This window comes from Sinocyclocheilus grahami, unplaced genomic scaffold (genome assembly GCF_001515645.1).
Source record: "Sinocyclocheilus grahami isolate Dianchi unplaced genomic scaffold, SAMN03320097.WGS_v1.1 scaffold1348.1, whole genome shotgun sequence".
NCBI classification, from domain to species: Eukaryota; Metazoa; Chordata; class Actinopteri; order Cypriniformes; family Cyprinidae; genus Sinocyclocheilus; species Sinocyclocheilus grahami.
Genome location: NW_015506527.1, coordinates 225,470 through 250,804, shown reverse-complemented (window position 1 = coordinate 250,804; position 25,335 = coordinate 225,470). Strand labels below are relative to the sequence as shown.

The following is a 25,335-nucleotide window of genomic DNA, read 5'->3' as shown; positions in this document are numbered from 1 at the left end:
AAGTAGATGCATTTAGGAATCTTTAAGATTACTTACAACAGAACAGCAATGCATTTTATGGACGACCATTTCGTGAACCTAGGAGAGGAGGTAATTCTGACTTTGCTATGACAATCTGGCGCTTCTGAATCAGCTACTGTTTTGTTATTAGTTGAAGTATTTGCTATTGACTGGTCAAATGCGGAGTTTTGCGCGCGCGCGCGCGTGTGTGTGAGAGAGAGAGAGACAGGATCACATCACAGTGGAGTCAGCTGTCTTAACCGTGGCTTGTGTACTGCATCATCACTGTGTCTGTCACGTGACTCTGTTCCCCTTTCAGGCTTGAACTGATGGGAAAAGTAATGACATTATTTATTGTCTTTACATTTATTTTGAAAGATGAAGCTCGCGATTATGGTAAGGGGCGTTACATTTCTGACAAGTGCTTGCGGCGTTTGGCCAATCACAATGCACTGGGCCAGCTGGCCAATCAGAGCAGACTGCGCTTGTCGGAAGGAGGGACTTTGTAGAAAACGAAGCGTTTGAGGGAGGCGGGGCATAGAGGACCTACCATAATGTACAGTATTTGAAAAATAATGTGTTTTTTGAACATTAAAGCATGTCAGCATATTCTGTTACACCAAATACACCAAATAATGATCTTTAAAAAGCATCATATGACCCCTTTAATATGGAAAAACTAAAATGTAAACTCGCGTTTGAACACACAGACACATTTAATTGAATTTTACAATAATAATCTTGTTTTTATTTCGTTTTCATTTAATTATTGAAAATCACTTATGAAGACATTGTAAATAGGCTTTTTCCCCCCCCCTCATGATGCAGTAAAGCACATTTTGCAAGTTAAAACTTAAAAGTTTTTTTTGTGTAATATAGTGTATTTGACAAAATGGAATAAGTAAAAAGGGAAATGTGTAAAACATTATTTAACAATTTACATATAAACGTTTTGAATGAAATACATTTTAAATAATAATTTTATATTTTCAGTTACTCTAGTTGCTCTAGTTCTGTTATTTGTGATAGGTTGTTAACCAAAATGTTGTGTTCTAAAAGAACACCATGTAAATCACTTAAAAAAATTATGTGACAGCCATTAATGAAAATTAAAGTTAATAATTATTCAATTGGGGAAAAATATAAAAATTAATATATATGTATATATATATATATATATAAATCAGGTGAAATGTGACCACAGTTGTAGAATGACCATCCTAGTCTAACAGAGTATCCATCTATCCATCATCTTATCACATGTCTGGCAATTCCACTTTGTCTTAGTATATTTTAATTTAATTATCCATCCCTTTTTTAGTTGGGGGCTGCAAACTTTAGATTTGAGACGTATAACTCTCTTTGCAAGGTTATTTCTTATTAAACTTTTTGATGTCTTATTCTATATTTTATGCTTAATTATTCCCTGATTAAGTGGGTGCATGAAATTTAAGGCATTTTCTGAAGGATTTTCCATGATAGCTATGTCTATTGATTGTTCCAAAGAACAACAACAAAAACAATGAATGTTTTTTCAGCTTTTTTCCAATGCAACCTTCTTGTCTGTGTGATAAGAGCATTGCATGCAGATGATGTGAACACTTTTGTGGTGTTTTGAAAGCTTGAAGGTCAGACACAGGTAATGATGGTCTTTAGGTAATGTGACACTCCCTTGCTACAAAAAGACTAATACTGATGTGGCCAAAACTGTGAGGCCAATAATGATCTCTCATAATCATTAATGATCCATGAGCTCTTGCATAATTCAGGTTAGGCTTAGCTTATAGATAACTTTTAGTCTAGCCTGTATGATGCAAATAATGACCATGCTGATCTTTGCTTTCTCTCTCACGTGGCTTTAATGATAAGAAGGGGATTAGACACTTTTTTTCTAATATGATTATCCAGTTAGTTAAGCTTAACTGATACTAGTTAGTAAAGTCCTGCAGTTTTGTTTGTTGTGGTTCAGAACATACTGGATAAAAAGATCCATGCCCCCCACCCAGGGGCGGATTAAGGTGGTCAGGGGCCCCTAGGCTGCTCTTTGTGTGAGCCCCAACCTGCCCCCCTCCCTCCCTTAATCATATGCTTTTTAAATTTAAATGCATAAATCTGGTGCATTTTGAGAGCAGAATCAAGTGACTGAATCAATTAATTTATTTATTGGTTGCATAGATCTGAATGTGATGGTAGGGCACGATTTTCACTATATAAATGCTTATAAAAGCTACAAATGCTATTTTGTCAAGAGCAGGGAGTGATTTTCTGCTCGTCTTTTGTTGTTTGATTATCATTAACGCTGACACGTAACTCAAGAGATAAGACGAGACACGAGATTGGGATCACAAGAACGAGACGAGGCAAGATTTTTACACATTATTTAAAAAAAAATTCTCAATGACCAAATACATGACTGGAAAAATAGTCTTGCACTCATTTTGTATGGTGCAGGTGCATTTTGAATTGTTTTAACTAATTATCTTGTAATAAATGTCATTTCAGTTTTACTTTCTGAGTAGGAATTATCATATGCAGTAAAAGACAACAACACTCAAGCACTTTAAAAGGTTTTGCCACAAACTCAACTGACTGGCTCTTCAGACCTTAGAACTCTACATGAATTATGAGCCTCTAGAACGTTTGACCTCCTAACTGAACTCCTTTTCACAAATTGAACAGAAATAAAAACAGTATAAATAACAAAATATAAACAACAGTTATTTCTTAGTCGTGTGAAGTGCAAACAATAAGTGCAGCCATAGTCAAAGTATACTCTCAATATTCAAAGTGCAAATAGAGAACAAATTTTTCAAGCATGATACAGAGCTATACTATAGACAACTACACAACCTATTATAGCCTACAGACCATAGACTGTATAAAAACATGGACGTAGTGTCCGTGACGTCACCCGTAGGGTTCCGAAGAGAGTTTTTGAAGCTCAAAAGTGGGTGGAGGCTATGCATTTTTGCAGTGCATCACCGCGCTTCGCTCCCGGATAATCAAAGATGGGCAAAGAGGCGGGAGCTGGTTGTTGAAACCACGCCCACCTTGCTTGATAGTGGTGACAGCAGCGGCAATCCACCTGTCACTCAAGTGGCCACGCTCTTAATTATGCAGAACTTTAAGGCTTAATATAATTTAAACGGATGAGTTATAAAAAAATTCACCCACTCACAGTTGTCATGAAGGGCAAAATTAGCTATATAGACTAAAATAATTTTTTGAACCAGGCTGTAAACATGTTTTTTTCTGCTGTAAAGTTGGGCATTTTAACATGGGGAGTCTATGGGATTGACTCTAGCGGCCAGTTGATGAATTACAGTTTAAGTCACTTCCTTGTTGGCTTCACGAGAGAGAGCGGGAGGTTGCCGCTTGCTACAGACTAATAACAGCCTAGATATTGTATGAAGCCTAATTTGGCGCGTGAGGGAGTCGCTCTCAAAACGCGGAGTATTAAAATAGCTTGAATGCGCACGTGCGTTTTACTTTAGGTTTCTATTTAACGATTGGCGCGAACTCTCGGCAGTGCAGTGCGTGTATTCTACAATACAAGACATTCATTTTGTCAGACGCTCTGCAATGATTCCTCCTTTAATGTTTCTTATGGGCCAATGAGGGTCTTTTTTGTTCGCGCTGAAGTAAATTTAAAATAATAAAAAAATATTCTGGCCAATCGGGCCCCTGCACACGTGGGGCCCCTAGGCTGTAGCCTAGGCAAGCCTGTGCATTAATCCGTGCCTGCCCCCACCCCCCCAACATAAACTCTTCTCTGTACTGTTCTTGGCTTTCACCGATATCTGATCTCTATAGATAATTCATGCTTTGACCTCTCTGGCAGGGTTTGTGATGGCTGGGTGTGGTTTGTGCAGTCTGGGCAAGCCAGAGGATGTCTGTGCATGGTGAAGAAATGTCCCAGTTGTGATATCAGTGCATAGATACATGCATCTTCTATCACAATAACGATAAATAATATATATCATTATGATATACTGCGTAATTTTACAATTCTCAAAGACCTAATAAATAAATGAACCTCAAGAAACTTAATAATAATAAAAAAGCCATGTCATTAACCTAGTGAGCAGCATTGTTCAAGATAGAAATTGAATAAGTAATCAAATGTAAAATAAAACACTGTATAGTCTATGAATTAAATATACACAAAAGTTATTCAGTCAAGAGCAGTTAGTGATTTTCTGTTTTTATTTCGTTGTTTGATTAGAATTAAGAACACCAACAGTTTCATGACGATTTATTACTATTATTTATTTTATTTTTTATATTTTGGTAAATTAGTGACAAATTCATATGGATTTGTATAATCCACATTTTCCTACGGTCTGCTTATGCCCCATTATCATATGTTTTTATACAAATCACATCGTAAGAATTCATACAAACATACAAGTCTAGTAAGCTGTGAAAGAGACCTTGATCATCTGGTTCAGGTGTGTTTAATGGCAGCTACAGATCTAAATTCTGCTTAAGGGTGCCTCTCCAGGAACGGAATTTGACACCCCTGTTTTAGGTGCGTGGTATCAACTGTTGTTGACAACCTCTAGTGGTCGGGCAAACTAAGGCTGTATTTAAATTATATGGTTCAAGTGACCAAATTCATATTTTTCCCTCCGATGTGGCTCAGATCAGATATGACCCACAAATGTGTTAGCAGGAAAAAAACACATTAATACCAATATCTCAGAATGGTTTCAGGCCTCATTTATATGTGGAAATAAATCATATATATATCGTTATAGATTTGTGTCTGCCATGTAAGAGGACAGATGAGCTATTTCCCTGTCAATGCGAGTTGTACGTCGCTGAAAAAGCAACGGTGGCGTGGTGGCAATGACGTCAACTCAGGTGAACACCAACCGAGATCACATGACTCTTTTCAATGGAGGACAAAGGCTCAACCCAGTAGACTCATGCTGAAGTTTTATGTCTTTTGAGCCTTTGAGCAAGCAGAAGCATGTATTGCTGCATCCATTGCAAATTGAGCCATTTTCACATCCTTTCTGGTGTAAGCTTTTATGTCTATCTTGGGATGTTTCTCCAAGTGTACAGTATAGTGTAAATGCAGATATCGGGTATAGGTCACTTTAAAAAAAGATGAAGTAAGCTGGTTTTTGCAAAAAAATTAGATGTAGTCAACAAAGTGGGCATCAAGACCTGCATCGTAAATGCGTTCTAATATGGCTGCTCGAAAGCTTCTCTTCAGGAGGTGGTCTTGTTGGAATTAGTCATATACAGTATAGGGATCAGTGTATGTGCAGTGTTTTTCTTGGTCGTTTGTCGCTGTTTGCATATATGTAAAAATCTTACTCACATTTAAAGAGGAAAACCTAAGAAGTTTATACCCTCCAAATCCAGATTACACAAGAGTATTTATGTACTGTTGCAAGAAAAAGTTTGTGAACACTATGTAATTACCTGGATTTTCTCATTGATTGCTCATACATTGCAATCTTTTAAGTCACATTTCTAACCAAACACAATATGGCAAAACAAATAACAAACAAACAATTGTACTTTTCAATATTTTATTGAAGACACTGAGTAATCATTAACAGTGCATGCTGGGGAAAAGTAAGTTAACAGCTTTTGCAAAAACTGTGTCAGGTGTTTAAGTTAGGCATGGGTCACAACTAGACAATTTTAAATTCTTAACCGATTTTAAACCCATGGGAGACCACAGACATGAAGAGTGTTTCAATCGATTTTCAGCCTTATAATCCTCTGACCGTGCACACTACACTCTTAAAAATAAAGGTGCTTCAGTATGCCATAGAAGAACCTTTTTGTCTAAATGGTTCCATAAAGAACCTTTAACATCTGAAGAACCTTTCTGTTTCACAAAAGGTTCTTTGGGGCGAAAGAAGGTTCTTCAGATTATAAAAAGGTAAGAAAGAGATGGTTCTTTAAAGAACCTTTGACTGAATGGTTCTTTGTGGAACCAAAAATGGTTCTTCTAAGGCATCGCTGTGAAGAACCTTTTGAAGCACCTTTATTTTTAAGAGTGTAGATGATTCAACCAGATCGTGAGACCACACACTTGTTGATTGTAGGAATGATTTCACAGTGACACGAGATCTCACGGAGACTCGCAAGATCAAATGTGACTTGAGAATAAAAACACATGGAGGACAATCGACGTTGTCAACTGGCTCTCCTGGTGTTCTGTTGTATAGTGAAAAAAAAATAATATGGGTGACAAACATGTTTGACATTTACAATTTGAGTCTCGATTAGGAGCAGTTAAATAATCATAATGACACCACACAATAGAGGATTTTTTGGACAAAAAAAATCATTTGTGACAAGCCTTGAATCGGGGGTGCAAATCGGGCATAAAAAAGACCTTAAAATCTTCAAGTATGTGGCCAGCCTTAAGGAGATGAGACTGGATGTGTTGCACAAGTGCCCTGCCATTTAAATAAAGAAAGCACACAAAACCTGGTTCTTCTAGAGCCGGGGTGTCAAACTTTCCTGTTGGGCCATTGTCCTGCAGAGTTCAGCTCCATTCCTAATTAAACACACCAGATCCATTTAATCAAAGCCTTTATGAGTGTTAAAAACTTTCAGGCATGTGTGTTGGAGCTGGTTGGAACTAAACTCTGCAGGACAGTGGCCCTCTAGGACCTGTGTTTGACACACGTGCACCATTTAGCAGGAGTGAGCATTTTGTGGTAGGGTACAGTTGTAGAAACTTTAAACATAAGAGAAGAATATGTCTGTACAGGTTTCTCACTGACATTTTAATTCTTTATTTAACATTGCAACTTGTTGCAATGGAATACTTTGAGTCAGATACACAGAATCTTATGTTTTAATGTCACTACTGGAGAGAATAACCTGATTTTTAAAAATGTTTGGAAAACACTTTGTCAGGTTATTGGTTTGCATTTCAGTAAGATAATTTTTGGCAGTTATCAGCATATTGGTGTTTGGGAACATGTTCATTGAAGGAACAAATAATTCCAAAGTGCCAAGACATTTTACCAGATAATTTCAGGACAGCAGCGCTTGACTTCAGACTTAAGAGAGGTGGGATGAATCAACAAAACAATCCAATGCACAGAAGTAAATCAAATAAAGATGCATTAATGCTTTGGAATGGCCAAGTCAGAGTCCTGACCATAATCTGAGAAGCTGTGGCATGAAACAAGAAGTTTGTTTGTTGTTGCTGCAAGTTGCTAGACTCCAGGTTTCACTTACTTTTTCCAATTTGCACTTTGAATGATCACTTAATGTCTTCAATAAAATGAAAACCTGTTTGTGTGTTAATAGTTTAGTCTGATTGTGTTTATATTTGTGACTTATATGAAGACCAAACAATGTTTTATAATCAAAGAAATCCAGGTAATTCCATACGGGTTAATAATTTTGTTCTTGCAGCTGTATCTTCAGAAACTTTTACAGACTCATTAATTTTGTGTGCATTATTTGCACAGTGACTTGGTGTTTGTTTAGTTCAGACAAACTATGCAGACTTTGCTTGATGTAGCTTTGTTGTCCCATTCTGAACTCTCGGGTGATTTGTTCAGATCAGGCGCTTTGAAATAGAGTCAAACCCTAAAGGTAGCAACATAAAATAAGGAAAATAAGGTGTGTCTAGTGCCTGCAGGTGGCTTTAAAGTGCTCTTTACATATTGCATGTGCTTTGTTTCCCCAGCATTTGATGGACCAATCAAATAACTACAGCATGGGCCTTAACCTTGTTATATTCAGTCTTTTCATTAGACCCGACTCTGCATCATGAAATATTAGATTTTGGAGGGATTTTCAAAACAGTCTATACCCTATAATGTCTTCTACCAGCACAAGAGGTGCAGGTAAAGGCAAATAAAACTACTGCATAGCCCCCAAACAGCAAAACATTCACTTTTCCCCCCACGGTCTTTAATTAATTAAAAAATTTTTTTTAATGGTTGTATTAAAGCATTGAAATAAGTCAAGACATTGTTGCTAGTTTTAACGTATCAAATTAGTGACAGAAGCTTGAACGCATCTTTTGAACTATAGCGATGACAGACCCTGAATCTATGGTATAAAAAAGAAGTTCTACACACCAGATGGTTGTTTGGGACACTCCCTCGTTTTCCTTACTTACAGTATGTTCTTGTCAGTTGAATTTAGGGTCGCACCATTGATCAGAATAAAGCCAAAAATCACAAAATGGCTTACCAGCGCAATTATCAAATCGCAAAGGCTGCAATTTATATGCATGCCATATTATTTTAATTAACCAGCTTTGATGGCAGTTATTAGCTACCCACACCTACATGCACTTATTTTCATACATTTTTCAAAACTATTTTGTAATGTCTCTTATTTTCACATATATGTTATCAGAGCCCTTCAAGTTGACATAAAGTGATTGTTAATGTTGAATTCAGATTTGAACACATTAACAGCCACTACCAAGCTGATGTTATGGCCATTTATCAGCACAGCTGTGATTAGCTGTTTCCTTGTTCGTGTAGCTGAATCACAGCCATTATATAACACATTTTTGCTCATGTATATTCAACATGAAATCAAATATTCTTAATGCAAGTCACAAGTCAAAATATTTTTTATGTATATAATGTTTATGACTTTCTGCTGATGTATGCAAGAGTATGCTGCAGTTAATTTATTTGCATGCAGATGTATGCCTCCAGTTCAATACACAATGCTCACTGCTCACATTTCACAATTAAATCAACAACAGATGGATAAAATCATGTCCCGCCTTATGTATTTTCTTGTTCGATAAGTAATTTCACTCGGAAATAAAACACAACATGGTAGTTAATTAAGTTGCAACTTCCATTTCATGTTGACTTTAATATAAAATATGTTTTCTGTCCCAAAAGCTACAGCTACAAATGGACTAAACCACTTTTCTTTTCTTTTTTTGTATAGCGCTTTTAACAATACACAATGTTTCAAAGCAGCTTTTTCAGAAAATGCATGTGTCTACATTACAAAACAGAAGTGAATGTGTACAAGTAATGTTCATTTCACAAATTAACAGTTCAAGAAAATAGAATCATACAGTTAGCTAACATTAATTAATTTTAGGCAGAAGCTCATTAAAGCAATTATTCACATAAAGCATTATGTGATCATAATGATTACAATATAGAGAACATTTGGCAGCTGTGCATATCGATTCAAGTTGGCATCATCTGGGGTCCTCGCAGGGGTCAGCATAATCTCTTCAAAGGTGTTGGGTCATCTGAAGTCTTTCTATGAGGCTTGATAAGGCCAGAGAGGTGTGTGATGAGATTGAAGTAGTAAAGTTTTTGTTGTAGGGTAAGTCAGCATAGATTGTTTAAATGCTTCTGTGGTGCTTAGTATGCTGAAAGGAAAATGAGAGTGATATTTTTTCTTTGCCCCAATTTGCTTAAAAATAGCCAGTGAATAATTTTATGCTCATTTTGCAGTGCCTTAATGTAGTTCACTTAAAAATTAACCTTCTGTCATAATTTCTGCATCCATCCAATAAATAAATAAATAGTCTGTAGTTTTGTGCATTATATTTTTCTGTAGCCATATTAATCGACTTATTAATGACCTTCAGTATGAAAAGTTTTGGAAGATGGAAGATGATGTGATGAACAACTTGAAATGAATCATTTTAAGTGTGTGTGTGTGTGTGTGTGTGTGATATAATGATCTTGTGACTGTGGGATGATGTATACGTCCTCTTTTTCTTGGAGGCTGGGAGTGCATCATGTCTGATCTAAATCAGATATGTTGACTTCTACAGTTCAGCGGAGACAGATATCTATATAAAGAGCTGTGTAGTAAGTAACACCTCAAATGAAGGGGACTTGGGTCTCTTCCCCTCTGTTTGCATGCAGACTCTAATGATTTGTCAGTGTTTGCATCTTTAGCAGGGCCCTAGGATTACATTTCTCATTCATTTTTTGGTGAGTTTTTCTCTTTTAATGAAAATGTTCTTTATGTAGTCATTATTTAAGCCGTTAACTAATATTTTAGTTACCGTGCATCATGTACCAAGTCCCAGGGGCCACAGAACTTGGCCCACCACGATTACCAGCATGTCATGTTTTAATGGTTGCTAGCCCTGTGCTATACGTACCTTCCTGCCCTGTAGTTCCCACACCAGAGTTTCGTCATGACATGGCTGCCATAGGGCTGGGCGATATAGCTAAATAATTTATCACAATATAATGTTTCATATTGTTCGGTATCGGTAATTATTGAAAATTTTTTATAACCTTTCTTAAAGAGCAGTAGAAAAAAGTTTAAATTTAACCACTGTATTTTTAATTTACCCAATTTATTAAGATAACTACTTATTTTAGTTTTAACAGTCAAGCATAAAATAAAATTGAAACAAATATATCCTTTCTTATATTTTATATGCAGATTAAATAAGTGTTAAGGAAACATTTGGCCTGTCTCCTGAGGCCACAGGAGGGCGCAATGAGGAAAATAATGCACCTCATTAAACTGTTTATTCAATGCAATTAAATAACGACTGTCTATAAAAAAGTGCATACCGTCTAAACTAATATTTCTAAATCAAATATAATTTCGTAAATTGCATAAACAATTATGAACAAAACAGCATCATTGTTTTTCTGTATAGCTTAATACAAATAGCCAAAGTGCCGATCACACAATTGCATTTAAAAACATATAAGATGCAGTGGAATGTAATAAGCCCCCCACAAATTCTCAAGACATGTTTTCTAAATGTTGAACCTCTTTTAACTTTACATGGCTTTCTATTCATCTCTTGTGCAAGACGCGAGTGCAACAGTCATAGTTGTGTGTAAGAATGCGCAGAATATGCGTTCTGTGTGAATGGCTTGGTTTCGGTTTTAACCTAACAAATATCTTCTCCGCATTGAGCTTCTATATTTCTCTAATATTTTGAATGAAAAATGCAGCAGTGGCGCATCTTGTGTGTTCAATTGGATTGACTAACAGAAACATTAAAATGCAACAATGACACTTACATCATCACCGCATCTTGTGTGCCGCTGATGAGGCTCTCGAATGCACACTAAAAATTTAAATACACTGTTTTTGCATTCGAATGCAAATTTTTATTTTAAATTCGGCTAATCTTTTTTTGATTCTCGGCGTAACTCATTAGTTCTTTTTTTTGCTCCCCTTCAAATACTCTCAGTTCTCCCCTTAGCCTTTGTCCGTTCTACTTTAAGTTTCGTGATGTGTCTCTTGTGTTTTTGCAATTCAAATTTATTAAATCAGTTTATTAAAATTACCCCTTTGCCTTCGTCTGCCTTCCTGGGACACATCCATAACAGAAGAACGGACCAAAACGATGACTGCAGCTGAGGACGCGCTGTGGGGTTTGTGGCAAGGCGGTCGGAGGTTGGAGCGATATGTGGAGGGTTTCCTCGAGCTCTCCAACCTGGTGAGTTGGCACGACGCCGCTCTAGGTGCGTGCTTCCTGCTGGGGTTGGATGACGAAATAATCCACCGCGATCTCCCAACGGGGGATTTTCCTTTGATCGAGCTGATTAATCTCGTACTATTCCTAAATAGCTCTGATATGGAAGTTGAGGAAGTAATGAGACTTCCCAAGCCTCGTCATCCAACTCCCGCAGGAATGCGCTGCGTCTCCCCAGCTCACCCCACGCCGAGAACCTCCAAATACCACTCCAACCGCTCCTACCGCCTGCCTAACCCCAAATTTCCCGTGGTCCTCCAAAGCTCCACCGGAGTCTTCAGCCCAGGAGCGCCGGGCTCTCAGCAGTCAAGATGGCCGGCCGCTCGGAAGTCAAGCCCGCCGTACGTTCATGTGGCACTCGCTCCAGTGCCAACTCCTCAAAAGCGCTTTGCTGTGCCTGCTCCTCCAGAGCGCCCTCCAGTGCCAGCACCACGTAAACGCTACCTTGATCCCCAGTTAAGCCTAGGAAGGGCTTCTGATCCCCAGCTCTGCCCAGGAAGGGCTCCAGCCCCAGAGCTCACTCCAGTGTCGGCTCCAGCCCCAGAGCTCGCTCCAGAGTCCGCTCCAGCGTGTCAATCGGCGATAATGGACATGGCGCTGCCCCCGGGGTTCTCGGCACCCGTCCTCACCCCAGAAGCCGCTCTAACGCGCTTCTCTGAGCCTCCTTCGTCTCCTTCGCCTCCGCTGGTCCCGTCCAGCTCTCCTTCGTCTCCTTCGCCTCCGCTGGTCCCGTCCAGCCCTCTTTCGTCTCCGCTCCTCCAGAGCGTCCTCAAGTGCCCGCTCCTCCAGAGCGCCCTCAAGTGCTCGCTCCTCCAGAGCGCCCTCAAGTGCCTGCTCCTCCAGAGCGCCCTCAAGAGCCCGCTCCTCCAGAGCGCCCACCAGAGCCCGCTCCTCCTGAGCGACCCCCAGGATTCCTAGATTTCCCCAAGAAGATTTTTTGGGGGGGGCCATATACCTGTGGCCGAGCCAGCCAAGGCCACGGAGGATACGCCATGGTCTCCTGAGTCCCCTGATCCGCCATGGCCTCCTGAGTCCCCTGCTCCGCCATGGCTACCGTAGCTCCCTGATCCGCCAGAGCGCTCCCCCCGATGTTACTGTTACGGCGCGGGATGCGCCTTCCGGCAGGGGGGAGTAATGTGAGGGTTATGTTTAGTTTTTGTCCTGTTTTCATTGTGTTTTCAGTTTATCTGTTCCCCTGTGACCTAGTTTTACTTTGGCTTCTAATTATCATTTCGTTCACCTGTGTTTGATTAATTAACTCATTAGTTCTTTTGTTTGCTCCCATTCAAATACTCTCAGTTCTCCCCTTAGCCTTTGTCCGTTCTACTTGAAGTTTCGTGGTGTGTCTCTTGTGTTTTTTCAATTCACATTTATAAAATCAGTTTATTAGAATTACCCCTTTGCCTTCGTCTGCCTTCCTGGGACACATCCGTAACAACTTCACAGTTTGCAACATTAATACAGAATCAATTGATGTGTGTCACGTGTGTAAATCAGCTATACTGCTTTCAAATGGTGCTACTAATGCATCTCATCCCATCAGAATTTAGAGTAAGATTTTTTAATAGGAACATTTCAGTCTTATTTAAGTAAGGGTTACATAATGCAAGACTTATTCATTAGTTATGAATAATCTAAAATAAATTTCATTTGTGAAGTATGCAATTCATATAAATAGTTTTGTATTACCATCAAAATTATGATTGTGTCATGATGTTACCAGATGAGACATTCCATTTTGGTGTCTGCATCAAATTAAATGTACAAAAGTGTTTTTATATGCATAGAAAGCATATTAAATGCAAGTAAAGTGTCTACTTTAATGATTCAAATAACTTTTTTGAAAATGACAAAATATTGGTGAAATAATGTTCCATCATCATTCAGTTTAACAGATATATTTATGTAAAAATTAAACATACTTATCAGATTTGTACTTATTCAAATATATAAAAGAAAAAGTGATCATACTAAATTATATTATATTTAAAATGATTAAAAACTTTTTCCTGACAAATGGGTAAAACCTAGTGGTTAGGATAATGGCAAAAATTGGTAAACAATCAAAATTACATTTAATAAGTTTTTAGTGGCTGCACTTATGCTTAAATAGAGTCTTTGAATGTCATCTAATGGTTCTCATTCTAAATATGCCTAACAATATTTTTTTATATGTATTGTTGCACTGAATGAGATTCTAGTTGTGATAGTCATTATTTTTTGCTCTGAAGAAATAAAATATTTGCAATTTTTCAAATAGACGTTATCTTTATTAACAAACCGTATATTTGAAGTGTAAACATTTACATTCTTGCCTTAAAAAACTCTTAAAACTACAATCCGTGACACAAAAACAGTATTATTAAAACAATTATAATGGACACTGACTGTGAGAAATAAGCTACTGCAAGCAGAGTGATACAAACAGTGGAACGGTTAGAGTTCTGTTAACACTAGAATATCGCACTGCTGGAAAAGACTCTCAGCCAGTGTGAGTAACTATATATACACTGAACAAAATTATAAACGCAACACTTTTGTGTTTGCCCCCATTTTTCACGAGCTGAACTCAAAGATCTAAGACTTTTTCTATGTACACAAAAGGCCTATTTCTCTCAAATATTGTTCACAAATCTGTCTAAATCTGTGTTAGTTAGCACTTCTCCTTTGCTGAGATAATCCATCCACCTCACATGTGTGGCATATCAAGATGCTGATTAGACAGCATGATTATTGCACAGGTGTGCCTTAGGCTGGCCACAATAAAAGGCCACTCTAAAATGTGCAGTTTTATCACACAGCACAATGCCACAGATGTTGCAAGTTTTGAGGGAGCGTGCAATTGGCATGCTGACTGCAGGAATGTCCACCAGAGCTGTTGCCCGTGAATTGAATGTTAATTTCTCTACCATAAGCCGTCTCCAGTCCCAGAGTCTGGAGGAAGAGTGGAGAGGCACAGAAACCAAGTTGCTTGAAGTCCAGTGTGAAGTTTCCACAGTCAGTGGTGATTTGGGCTGCCATGTCATCTGCTGGTGTTAGTCCACTGTGTTTTCTGAAGTCCACAGTCAACGCAGCCATCTACCAGGAAATTTTAGAGCACTTCATGCTTCCTTCTGATGCAGTAATTCATGCAAAAGGAGGCCCAACCAAGTATTGAGTACATGTACAGTAAATGAACATACTTTCCAGAAGGCCAACAATTCACTAAAAATGTTTTTTTTATTGGTCTTATGAAGTATTCTAATTTGTTGAGATGGTGAATTGGTGGGTTTTTGTTAAATGTGAGCCAAAATCATCACAATTAAAAGAACCAAAGACTTAAACTACTTCAGTCTGTGTGCATTTAATTTATTTAATACACGAGTTTCACAATTTGAGTTGAATTACTGAAATAAATGAACTTTTCCACGACATTCTAATTTATTGAGATGCACCTGTATATATATAGTTACACTGTGATAGGCCTGTGATAATTTTATCAAATGATACAGATGTGTGTGGGATGCCATTTATCAGTGAGTCATTTCTGTCACATCTATATGTGTCTGTCATTTTGTCTAATCTGTCTATTATTGTTGGCCTTTTACAGACAATATTTGATTTCTCATGCTTGCATCCTTTTGCACCACCTCATGTGTCATGTGTAAGCATAGGTGTGTCTGGGAGTTTGACTGCAAACACATTCACTCAGTTAGCATAACATACAGTTCATATGCAAATAGTGATGAGAAGCAAATGTGTGTAAGTAAATGGCTATAGGTGCATCGACTCTCCTGTTAGATCTTTAATGGTTCAGTCCAGTGGGTTTCAATCCAGCTGCACTCTTTTCTCAGCAGGATCAAAAATAACTTCATGGAATTGTCATGACAGTATCCCTTGTCACATGTGGTGTTGTAGGCTGTTTCAATCTTTCTTGACACTTCTTTCTTCTATATTAAATATATTTGTTGTATGCATCACAGTTTCCACAATATTAAGCATCACAACTGTTTTCAACAATTAGTCCACAATAGTAATAATTAAAAATAACAGTTATTTTAAATTGTGATAGTGTTTCGCAATATAATATTACTATGTTATTGCATTTTTGATTAAATCAGCACAACTTTGGTGAGCGTAAGAGACTTCTTTTAAAAAAATTCACACACACACACACACACACACACATTTATATACAGTTGTGGTAAAAAATTTACATACATTTTGCAGTATCTGCAAAATGTTAATTATTTTAACAAAATAAGAGGGATCATACAAAAATGCATGTTATTTTTTATTTATTACTGACCTGAATAAGATATTTCACATCAAAGATATTTACATATAGTACACAAGAGAAAAAAATAGTCGAGTTTATAAAAATGACCCTGTTCAAAAGTTTACATACACATGATTGTTAATACTGTGTTGTTATCTGGATGATCCACAGCTATAAACACAGAAGTTTTTAGTTCAGATATAAACTCTGATGTTTTATGGTAGCGATCAAAATAGAGCAAATTACCTTTTGAAAGTAACTGGCGCTTCAAATAATGTTTGTGTCACTTGTTAAAAACTGTATTTGTCATTGAATCATTCATTCAAGAGATTCATTTAAAAAATGCTGATTCATCCAGTAATGAAACAAGTGTTTATGAGTGAGTCATTGAATAATTCATTCAATCATTCAAAAAAATAAAAATCATTCCAATTAATTAATCATTTTTAAATAGGCTAGACTGCAGCAATGAATATTTTGTCACAACCTCTAGTAAATTAATTTGTTTAGTTCAGAATAATGATCTCTATTTGAAAAAAACAACAACAAAAAAACAATGTGATTCTCAATTTATCCAGAATCATTTAGCTCTAGTTTGGCTCTTAAAAATTTCACAAATGAAATGCACAGTATCTAATTTCATCATATTTGGGCACACAGTGACTCAGGGTGTAGCACTTTTGCCTAATAACAAGAAGGTCCCTGGTTCGAATCAGATTCAGGAGGCCTTCGTGTGGAGTTTGCATGTTTTAGCATGTTTGTTGAGTTGGTGTGGGCTTTTAATAAGAAGAATTGGGCTGGACTAAAATCAGGAGCTCAATAAGCAGTTAGATAGCATGGATGATGCTCCAGGTGGACAGCTTGAAGGGAACTGAGAGTTGTTGTTCCTCCAGATATGCATTAAAAATATATAGGACCGGATGAGATTTTCTCTTGCCTCCTAAAAACTTGTGCTGAAGAGCTTGGTGCCCAGTCTGGTGCACACTTTTCCAATGCTCATTGGATTCACGTATGGTTCCTGCATTGTAGAAAAAAATGGTGATTACCCCATTACCACAGAGGTCTTACCCAGCTGAAAATAGTGATTTTAGGCCTTTTTTCATTTACATAAGTTGTAATTAAATGTTTTGAGAAATATTTTGTCTTTATTGAAAACTGAGGTGAATTTTAAATTACGCCCATGGCTGTTTGCTTAAAGACAAGAACGGAATTCATATGATGCAATTAGCAGTATTAGCCACTTGGTTCTTAAACATTTGGAGGACACTGTGGTATATGCAAGTTGACTTTTTATTGATTTTAGCTCAGCTTTTAAAAACTCTTTAATTATATTTGTTATTGGATAAGTTAAATAAAATGGGTCTGAACCCAATCATTATTAAATGATACTTTTCTTGTTTAACTAATAGAGTAACAGGTAAAGGTCAACAGGTAAAGGCAATTTTTGACCGCAAATTTATTGGTACAGGCATTCTTTGTTGGTGACAGAGCATATTTTCTGCAATAAACCAAGAGCCAATGGGAAAATTCTGTTAGTTTTTGTCAAGGGAACCAGGGCGATGCTAACTTCTGTTGGCCTACAAAAATAAGTCATCATGGCAGCACTCTATTAATGCCGCATATAAAGTTGCTTGCTCAGCAACCATAAGTAGTACATAACTTTAATCCTATAATGAATGATTGTAAAATTCAAGCACCGATATTTTAAAGGTACTTACCATGGTATGTCCCAAAGATCTTTGTAATAACATAGTACTTTTTCTGTTGATTACTTCATGAGAAATTTAAACAATACAAGAATGATCTGCATAACCAGAAGAGGGCTATGCAACCCAAAAATATTGATGAGCTGAAACCGTTTTGTAGGTCCAAGGTCCAAAATTAATCCTCGATGTAAACAAAAACATTTGGTGTAGTTTGTTGCTGCTAAAGGATGCTTTAAGTTACTAAAATCAATGGGTCACTTAGTTCTTTGGTTATTTGTGTGTTGGTAGTTTAGTCAGATAATGTCAGATAAAAAATTCCAAAATGGTTTACCGACTTTTCATTGCAACTATAAACAAATTCTTTAGAGGCTTGAACATAACATGTTTCCAGTACTGATGGATCTCAGTTAGTCACAGGGCATGTTGCTCTTTCTTGCTCCTGAATAGATACTTTGTATCCACCAACTCTTGGCAATACGGCAATATCTCCACTTGGTCATGCTTTATCCCTCCAGTGAATTCATTAACATGGACAGGGCTTTTGAACTTTTGTAACGAATGAATGTGCAATGCTTTGTACCCCTGCATCAGGTTAATCTTCATCCAAGTGCACACGTGGATTTTACCTCTCTGATCTTAATCAGAGTATTGCCTGGAAGGGTGGAACTCTCATATGATGTCTCCTTGTTAAAAATATTGAGACACTTTTTAAAGTCCTTGTATATCATTTGCCTGTAAATTTGCCTGCTCTCTTCAAACAAGGGGAAGTCTGAGGACAGGGAATAAGGTGGTTCTTACTTCTGGTCCTGGCGCCCCACTGCTCTGCACATTTTGTATGTCTTTCTTTTCTAACACACCTGATTAAGATCTGAAGTCTCTTTAGAAGAGAGCTCCATAAACTGAACAGTGGTGTCATTGTTAGCATAGTATGGTCACAAGTTCCATCTTTACCAACATAGTAGTTCAATGTTGGTTGAGTGTTTCCTGAAACCATAGTTCAAACGAACATTCACAAAAAGCATCGCTAACGTACGTGGTTGGAACTACAACTCAACAATCAACACTGTGTAGTAAAAATCAACTAGAGTGAAGTAGTCAGATGCCATGTTCAATACAGCCGCATCTCAGAGATCTCAAATTGATTAATTAGCAGAAGTTATTACTCCATCCAATGGGATATCACAGTGGAAAAAGATGTAACGCTAAATGCGGGATAATTCACCCAAAAATGAAAATTCTCTAATCATCTATTCACCCTTTTGCCATCCCATATGTATATTACTTTCTTTCTTCAGACGAACATGCTCAGTATTTCCGCTTAAATGCATCCCAGAGCAATTTTTTTTTAAAAAAGCTCTTTATTTATTGGCTTAATAAATAATTAATGAAGACTGTGTTTCTTAGTAAACAGGGATTAGGCCTCCAATTTCTAGACAATGATCTAAGCTTTGGCAGCAGAATTATACTGTATTGTGTGAATGCTTTGTCAGATTAATTTACCCCTAAATCTAACATGGGATTCTGGTTTAAAATGAGTTTCCTGCAGGAACATAATATCTGATGACAATAATTTTAAAGGGGTCATAGATGAAGCTGGTATGTGTTTGTGATGTGACCCCCCCTCTCTCTCTCGCACGCCTCTCTCTCTCTCTCTCGCTCGCACACACACACACACACACACACACACACACACGATGCGCAAAACTCCGCATTTGAACAGTCAATAGCAAATACTTGAACTAATAACAAAACAGTAGCTGATTCAGAAGCGCCAGATTGTCATAGCAAAGTCAGAATTACCTCCTGTCCTAGGTTCACGAAACGGTCGTCCATAAAATGCATTGCTGTTCTGTTGTAAGTCATCTTAAAGATTCCTAAATGCATCTACTTTTGGAAGGCCAAATAAAGTGCTTTTGCTTTCGCCTAGAAACACACAGCGTCTCCCTGACATGGCTGCTTCAACACTAACTGCGGTTACTGAAACCACGCCTTCTTTCTTTGTGTGAACATTTGGGCGGCATTATGCTAATATTTCCACATGGTGACATAGATATGTGAGGGCGTGTTAGAACGAGCCGTTTTAGGGGGGCGTGGCAGAGTCTTAACTTTGATAAAGAATATCTCTTTGGTTTTGAGACTTTAGTCTTTGCAACTTCAGGGATCTTATCTATGCACAATCTGCTTGCAACACTCCAAAGAGAAAGGAAAACTTGAAATCGCATCATATGACCCCTTTAAGTACCAATACTAGTAGTCCATACTCTGATTGAAAATCTTCTGAAGGCATAACAAAGCTATGTGTGAAGTCCACATTTGGTTGATTTCTTGAAGAAAGCCTTCTCCTCCGCTATGCCCTGTCAAATTCTGAAATACTTTGCCGAAATGTCATTCGCCCTTATTTGCATCATCACATTATCGAATTTGAATATATGTAAAATATTTTTCTGGGACTTTAAATCACAGAGTAGAACAGAATATACATGTAAAATAATATGAAAGGGCCCATCAGTCATCATTGTGATATTACAATGTGCATACCCTGCATATCCTGCATATCCATGAGCTGCACCACTGGAGCCCAATCCTGTTCCTGGAGATCTACCTGCCTGCAGAGTTCCAACACTGATCGAACACATCATGTGCTTTTGAAGATCTTAATTAGCTGGTTCGGTTGTGCTTGATCAGGGTCGGAGCTGAACTATACAGGAAGACAGATCTCCAGGAACAGGATTGGGCACATCTGGTGTACAACACTGCTTGGTTCATATTCTGTCCTCTCTTTCTCTCTTTTTTGCAGTTCTGTCCTCACATCCATGGTGGTGAACCTAGCTGATGGAAAGGAAGGCTGTCAAACAGCTCAACATGGTCTCCAGGTTGCCCAAGTTTGCTTCCCGTCCCTCAGGCACCACCATGACCAATCTTCCCCAAGGATCTGCCCTCCCAGTTTCCTCCTCGGAGTCTAAAGGTGTACCTCTAGGCAGGCACAATAATTTGACACATCTGCAATCCCTAAATTGGAGAAAGGATGAAGAGGACATTGGAAATAATGTTCAACACACTGACAGCTTGGATGAGGAGACTAGTGTAACTATAAAAACACGGTCCCCAATGATGGTGAATAAAAAACCTTCCCCTGCAGCTGCAGTAAAATGTAAAAGTGCAGTCCTCACTTCACAAAGTAGTTGTCCCAGGAGCATACCTCAGCCTAGCAAAATCCGCATGACTACTCCCAAACGCCTCTCAACATGGAATCCCCTGTATAATGACATGGCTACTCAGAATGAAGTAAGTGGTGGTAATGGGCGTTGTGGCTCCTCAGGGCCCAGTGTTGGTCATGTACCCCAACAAAGAACCCTGCAGAGCAAACTATCCCTGTCCAACGACAGTATCAAGTCTGCCTCTAAAGAGAGCATAGTGCGCTCTCAGAGTTTCACCCACTCCAAGAGGGTAGCATGCTCCACCAACCCACCTATTACCCATTCCTTCTCCTTTAACAAAGCTACAGAGCTTGCTAAAGAACTTCCCAGACCTTTGGCACAGTCTCCAGTGGCTAGATCATCCCTCATACAGCAAAACACAGTATTATCCAAAGAAAAAGTAAGTAAATATGAAATGCCAAGGCATTCTGTAACTACTAGCAGCCATATTTTGCAGACAAACACAATAAAGAAATCCCTTTTACCAAGCTTTTCAGGTAACAAACCTTCTGTGCTCAGTTATAGACTTACACGTCCAACACTAACCAAACATCCACTTTCTGTTTTCCCTGGAACTGTCCAGAAAGAAGCAGAATTTAGTGAAAATGTCCAAGACGCTACAAAGATAGCAGAAAACAGTTCAGAACCAAGTAGCAACATTGAAAGTATTGAAACTACCCCAAATGAGACTTCTTTTGAAGCAAAGGAGGCTGAGGGGAGTCTGGGCCCCTCCTTGGAGGACATGTCGCTATCATCGTCCTCCTCTGTGGAGCACAATGACACTAGTGAAGAGTACTTTGATGACTTTGATAATCTTGGGAATGGAGGTGAGACCCTTCTGTTACCTGTCCTCAATGAGGGGTTAGACCACTTAGGACTATGTAAAGATGACAGCGCTCTAATTACCAAGTGCAATGAGGAATCATCAGTGACCAGCCTGCATACCTTCTTATCCGAAACCATTGACTGGGCAGGGATGGGCCTCACAGGTGTGGCTGAGAATCAATCTATTTCCATTACACCTCAAAGCAACTTTTCCGATTTTCCACATTTGTTTCTGACATTTTTTGACTGTTCAAACCCTAGTTAGTTGACTCACTGTCTGCATCCTACTTTGGTTGCTACCTTCAGAGTGTGCTAGATGACCCCTCCATTCACTATTGGTGTCCTGGGGCCTGATTCATGAAAAATTTATTTGAAGCTAAGAAATCTCTAAAGATAAATTCTTGAATATTGAATATTCATAAATGCAATAATTGAAAGGTTCTTAAATGTATTCTTAAGAAAACATTTTTAAAGAATAAAATGACTTAAAATAAGTCGCATAATTTGGTGATTGACGGTTCTTGCTGAACACTTGCTGAATAATGCATGGAAAACACCTCAAAGACTATATTTTTGTGCTGCCTGCAGTCAGATTACTGTAATAATCATAATAAGTGCACAACTATTTCAGTTATGCCTGGCTTGATGGGAGTTTAGCATTTTATAGTTTTGCAATTGTTTTTTTTATGCACCATGTGTTTTTAAATAATACTTTTTATAAAACCTCATATGTGCTGAATGCTGTCGAAATTACACTCTAAAAAATGCTGGGTTAAATACAACCCAGTGCTGGGTAAAATAGGGACAAACCCAGCAATTGGGTTGTTTTGACGCAGTGGTTGGGTTACTACCCAGAAGGTTGGGTTAAACATTTAACCCAACCGCTGGGTCAAAACAACCCAATTGCTGGGTTTGTCCCTATTTTACCCAGCACTGGGTTGTATTCAACACAGCATTTTTTAGAGTGTATGTTGTAATTATAAAATTAGAAACGAGGTCCCTTATTGGACTAATTTGAGTAATTTTTGTAGAGTTTCTGAATTTCAACACATCACTCATAATGATGAGAACACTTGTGCACATCCCTAGTAATATTAATATGTAGCTAGTATTATGATGTAATGCTTACTATTTAAAACAACCCAATAAATTAATTAAACATCTTACCTTTGGTGATTTAAGACTAAATGGAGGTTGTCCTAACTTTCTTTATTAGAGCATTAGAGCATTCTTTTAAGGAATTCATATTCTTAAGTTTTGTCTTAGAACAATCTTATAAAAAAAGGTAAGAACATTCTTGTTTATTTGGGAATACAAAACATTCTTAACTTTATTCTTAAGTTAGAAAATAAGAAGAAAATAGCAGTTAAGAAGAATTTTATTTTCAAGAATGTATCATGAATCTGGCCCCTGATCATCCTGTCAAGGTTTAGTAATGACTTTACATTATCCCTTAAACAGAAGCCAGTGGGATTATTATTTGAATAATCGTAAACCTCTCTCAAAAGATCCTCTTTTCTCAGTATGTATTATACATATACTCTGTATATTTTTATTGGAATTTCTCAACACTGCATGTAATGCTGCATTGCATTTCCGCAAAGCATATATTTGATGCTTCTTTAGATTTTTGCCAAAACAAGGTACCTTAGAAGGCAGCATAATGATGTAATACTGTCACTAAGATTACTTAAACATATATCTCTCTTTCACTTTCTTACCCAGCTTATTGTCTTTCTTTCAGCTGGTAAAGATGACTTTGAGCATGAGTCGTTGTCTCCTGTAGGCCGTTTTCCTCATGGCTCGTCTTTGGACCTGTCACCCTCAGACAGCTCTGGAGGGACTTACATGTGGGACGAAGAGGGAATGGAGGCACTGGGAGGCTCTGGACACCCTTGTGGAAGCTTTGACTCTGATCTCAACAGCATGGTGAGTCCAAAACTTTTTTTTTTAATGCAGGAGTTGACCTAAGTAACTTATAAGAGAGAAGTACCACAATAACATAACCTTTTTTTTCATAAACAGCTTCATAATTAGAGGATTATTGAGGTTACGCATCTCTTTTTTGATTTTTTAGTAGTGGTTATTTAACTTGCTGGAACAGCTCCTGAAGCAATCCCCCTTGCAGCGAAGAATCACTCCTCTAGACAACTCTCTGCAATCTTGTTTGCAAGCTGCTGAAATGCACAGCACTGCTGATTTTTTGTGTGGTTAAAGTGAAGTCTGTCTTGTGTTCATAGCCCAGAGACTGCCTGGATAAGGGTGTTGGCTTGAGTTATTGCAGGTGCATCTGTGATTATGCATCATAATACTGAGAGTACCCCAAATTGGCTCCTGCTGATATCCATTTGTCTTTCCCCTGGAAGAAGACGATCAGATTGTCAGCTTCATGGCGTCAGTAAATAGTGAGACGAAAGCAAAGTCAGACGAGAGAATGACTCAGCATTTCTGCTTACAGTGCTAGCCTTTATCCTCCTTTGCATCTATGATAGCTTGTTAATTGCCTCTCCCTATAGTGATATTTATCTTTCAGTATTTAAACCAGATTGTAAATTAATAAATTAGTCTAACTATGCCTCTGTTTTGTAAAATAGATTGTTGTGTAAACATGAAACATATTAGATGAGATAAACAACATTTGCGTATTCATATCACTACTTTAGTGTATTATAGTAATACATTTTGCTAAATAATATTTAATAAAAATGTGTTATTAATATTTGGCTCTGATGACTGCCACGTAATTGACTGGTCTGACAGAGACATCTTGTGGATATTTAATGCCATGATACGTAGGCCTACTTTTGGGCTTTGTTTATGCTGCATGTTTGTTTAGTTACTTATATGCATTGTGTATGACATTACATATAGGCCTGGTTTATGTACCAATGATGAAAAAATAATGTGGTTATTGCCATTTGTGACCCTAGACCACAAAACCAGTCATAAGGGTCAATTTCTCAAAATTGAGATTTATACATAATATGAAAGCTGAATAAATAAGCTTTCCATTGATGTATGGTTTGTTAGGATAGGACATATTTGGCCGAGATACAACTATTTGAAAATCTGGAATCTGAGGGTGCAAAAAAATCAAAATACTGAGAAAATCACCTTTAAAGTTGTCTAAGTGAAGTTCTTAGCAATGCATATTACTAAACAAAAATTAAGTTTTGATATATTTACGGTAGGAAATTTGCTAAATATCTTCATGGAACATGATCTTTAATTAATATCCTAATGATTTTTGGCATAAAAGAGAAATCGATTATTTTGACCCATACAATGTTTTTTTGGCTATTGCTAAAAATATACCCAAGCGATATAAAGGGATAGTTCACCCAAAAATGTTGATGTTTATCTGCTTACCCCCAGGGCATCCAAGATGTAGGTGACTTTGTTTCTTCAGTAGAACACATATGATGATTTTTTACTTTAATCGTTCCAGTCTATCAGTCGTATAATGCATGGCAATGTATAAGCAGATGTATATGTAAAGATATAAGCAGATAAACATCAAATTTTCATTTTGGGTTAGCTATCCCTTTAAACTGGTTTTGTGGTCCAGGGTCACATTTAGACTAAAATGTTATTCAGCATTTTTATTGCTTTTCTTCACATTTAATCAGAGACTACTGTATATACGTTTTTTGTTTTTTTTAACATATAACTGAAGTCAAGCCAATTTTATTTGTATAGTGCTTTTCACAAAATATTGTTTCAAAGCAGATTTACAGAAATTTAGAAATTGGGCAATTGGATAGTTTCCATGTGGCAACATTATAAATGATCAACCAGTTGAGATTTGCTGTAGACCTAGTATAGTTCGATTTATGAGTGAATAATGTTGTAGTTGTCAAGTGAAGTCAAAAGTAATTCGTTTTATGGTGATATTAAGAATTATGA

At 37.6% G+C, this 25,335-nt stretch overlaps 1 protein-coding gene across 4 annotated transcripts in view; it reads left to right on the top strand.

The window, feature by feature from the left end:
* The window catches only part of LOC107569472 (serine-rich coiled-coil domain-containing protein 2-like), a 78,387-nt gene that overhangs the window by 1,102 nt on the left and 51,950 nt on the right, over positions 1–25,335 (top strand). For all 4 annotated transcript variants that reach the window (XM_016255577.1, XM_016255576.1, XM_016255578.1 and 1 more), the window contains exons 2-3: positions 20,205–21,593; positions 23,174–23,358. In XM_016255577.1, coding sequence (XP_016111063.1) covers positions 20,240–21,593; positions 23,174–23,358 — 1,539 coding nt within the window. In that variant the 5' untranslated portion in view covers positions 20,205–20,239. The remainder of the gene's footprint in view (positions 1–20,204; positions 21,594–23,173; positions 23,359–25,335) is intronic.